Source organism: Aplysia californica, unplaced genomic scaffold (genome assembly GCF_000002075.1).
Source record: "Aplysia californica isolate F4 #8 unplaced genomic scaffold, AplCal3.0 scaffold00105, whole genome shotgun sequence".
NCBI classification, from domain to species: Eukaryota; Metazoa; Mollusca; class Gastropoda; order Aplysiida; family Aplysiidae; genus Aplysia; species Aplysia californica.
Genome location: NW_004797375.1, coordinates 580,286 through 582,388, shown reverse-complemented (window position 1 = coordinate 582,388; position 2,103 = coordinate 580,286). Strand labels below are relative to the sequence as shown.

General features: G+C 38.3%; 1 protein-coding gene across 1 annotated transcript in view; it reads left to right on the top strand.

Annotated features, from left to right (window-relative positions):
• Positions 1-554: 554 nt before the first annotated feature.
• The window catches only part of LOC101854402 (WD repeat-containing protein on Y chromosome), a gene marked incomplete in the record, with an annotated part of 40,672 nt that continues 39,123 nt past the window's right edge, over positions 555-2,103 (top strand). The window contains 2 exon segments of the mRNA XM_013080898.2: positions 555-633; positions 1,616-1,824. Coding sequence (XP_012936352.2) covers positions 1,672-1,824 — 153 coding nt within the window.

The following is a 2,103-nucleotide window of genomic DNA, read 5'->3' as shown; positions in this document are numbered from 1 at the left end:
CATATACACACACATATATATATATATATATATATATATATATATATATATATATATATATATATATACCTGCTTGCATGTAGGTAAACAGGCCCTATTTCTGCATCTATGTAGATATGTTTGTATGTATCTATATATATATATATATATATATATATATATATATATATATATATATATATATATATATATATATATGTGTGTGTGTGTGTGTGTATGAATATAATATTATATATGATTTTATTTATATATATATGTATGTATGTATATATATGTGTGTATATGTGTGTGTGTGTGTGTATGTGTGTGTGTGTGTGTATGTACGCGTGTGTGTTTTGTTCTTGTTTTTTGTTTGTTTTAGTCTTCTTGTTGTTGGTTTTTTGTTGTTGTTGTTTGTTTTTGTTTGGGGGGGAGGGAGAGGGGTTTACATGAGCAATATAATTACTGGGTTGTTGTTTTTTCAGGAGAAAAATGCCAAAGAATAGGAAATTCCCAACACTGTTCCTGTTGAATGCGTTCAAAAGTGCTCAGATACTGAAATGAAATTAACCTATGGTAGACATCAGGACTTTCCAAAGTGCTCTGCCAAGGTTCCTCTGGGTATCAGATCCTATCAAAACACGAAACCTTAAGGTGACAATTAAAATGTCTTTATTACCATTCTAGATGTTGTTGTTTGTTGGGGGGGGGGTTAATATATAGACAGATCTATAACTAAGATTTATCCTTTAAACCCTATCGCTTCGCTTACAGGGTGATCATAAAAAGAGTGGCTTGATTCATAACTCATCAATCAACTTTCTCTTTTTTAATGAATATAAGTAAACTGCTTATGCTATAAGCTGTAAGATGGTGATTTGTTTTTATACCATCTCTGCCCTGGTTTAAAAATACAGCCGATCGAGTCCATTGACATTTTCAATGAGAAAATTTTTTTACCTTAGGCATGCTAGTAAATTGCTCTCCAGTTTAGTTTGAACTGCTACTTCTAATTTTGTTAGATGTCATTACCCTCATCTGTTTATGGTGAGGTGGAGGTTGTCCCGATCACTCCCGTAATACACAAGCTGCATTCTCTTCTCTTTTTTTTTCTTTTCAAGCATCGCGTCGCCAGTTGGGGGGTCCATGAATAAGAATGTAAGATTAGCCTGTTGCCTAACCACTATACTACCCCCTCTCTCTCTCTCTCTCTCTCTCTCTCTCTCTCTCTCTCTCTCTCTCTCTCTCTCTCTCTCTCTCTCTCTCTCTCTCTCCCTCTCTCTCTCTCTTTCTATCTCTCTCTCTTTCACTCTCTCAGGTCATGCTTGGCTTTTGACAGATTCCAGACAACGGGACAGTCGTCTGTGGTCTAATGGTTAGGCTCCTCGCCGATGCACCCAAAGATATTAGTTCGATTCCTGCGCTACGAATTCTACTTTAACACGATTCTCTATCTTCCCGCTGGAATGCTATATCCCACTTACCCTGGGATGACCGTAATAGGAAGGATCCAGGAAGCCCGCCTCCTACGTGATCTACATTGCTGGGGTCGTATGATATTATATACAACTATTGCGGTAACACAGAACAGACTACTGGGGAACTAAAAAACACAATTTACTCGCCTCTCTTCCAGACAACTGAGGTGCTGTAAGATTTTTTTCGGCACGAGAAATAAACCAAAGCATAACCATGGGGGATCTCCTACAAGCTCTTAGGACCTTCGCCTTCATCCGACAGTCGGACACAGTCATTGAGGAGGGCCAGAAACGAGAGTTCCTGAGGGGAACCTTCAGCATTATGGAGTTTGATGAGCATTCCAAGGATCAGCTGGATCAGCTCAAAGTAAATACGACTTAGTGGTCTTTAGAAGAAGACATTCTTCCTTTAGAGTATACTCCTCTCTCTCTCTCTCTCTCTCTCTCTCTCTCTCTCTCTCTCTCTCTCTCTCTCTCTGTCTCTCTCTCTCTCTCTCTCTCTCTCTCTCTCTCTCTCTCGCTCTCTCGCTCTCTCTTTCTATCTATCTATCCATCTACCTATATATCTATCTATCTATCTACCTATCTATCTATCTTTCTCTCGCTCTCTCTCCCTTTTTTCTTTTTCTCTTTCTCTATCTAATCT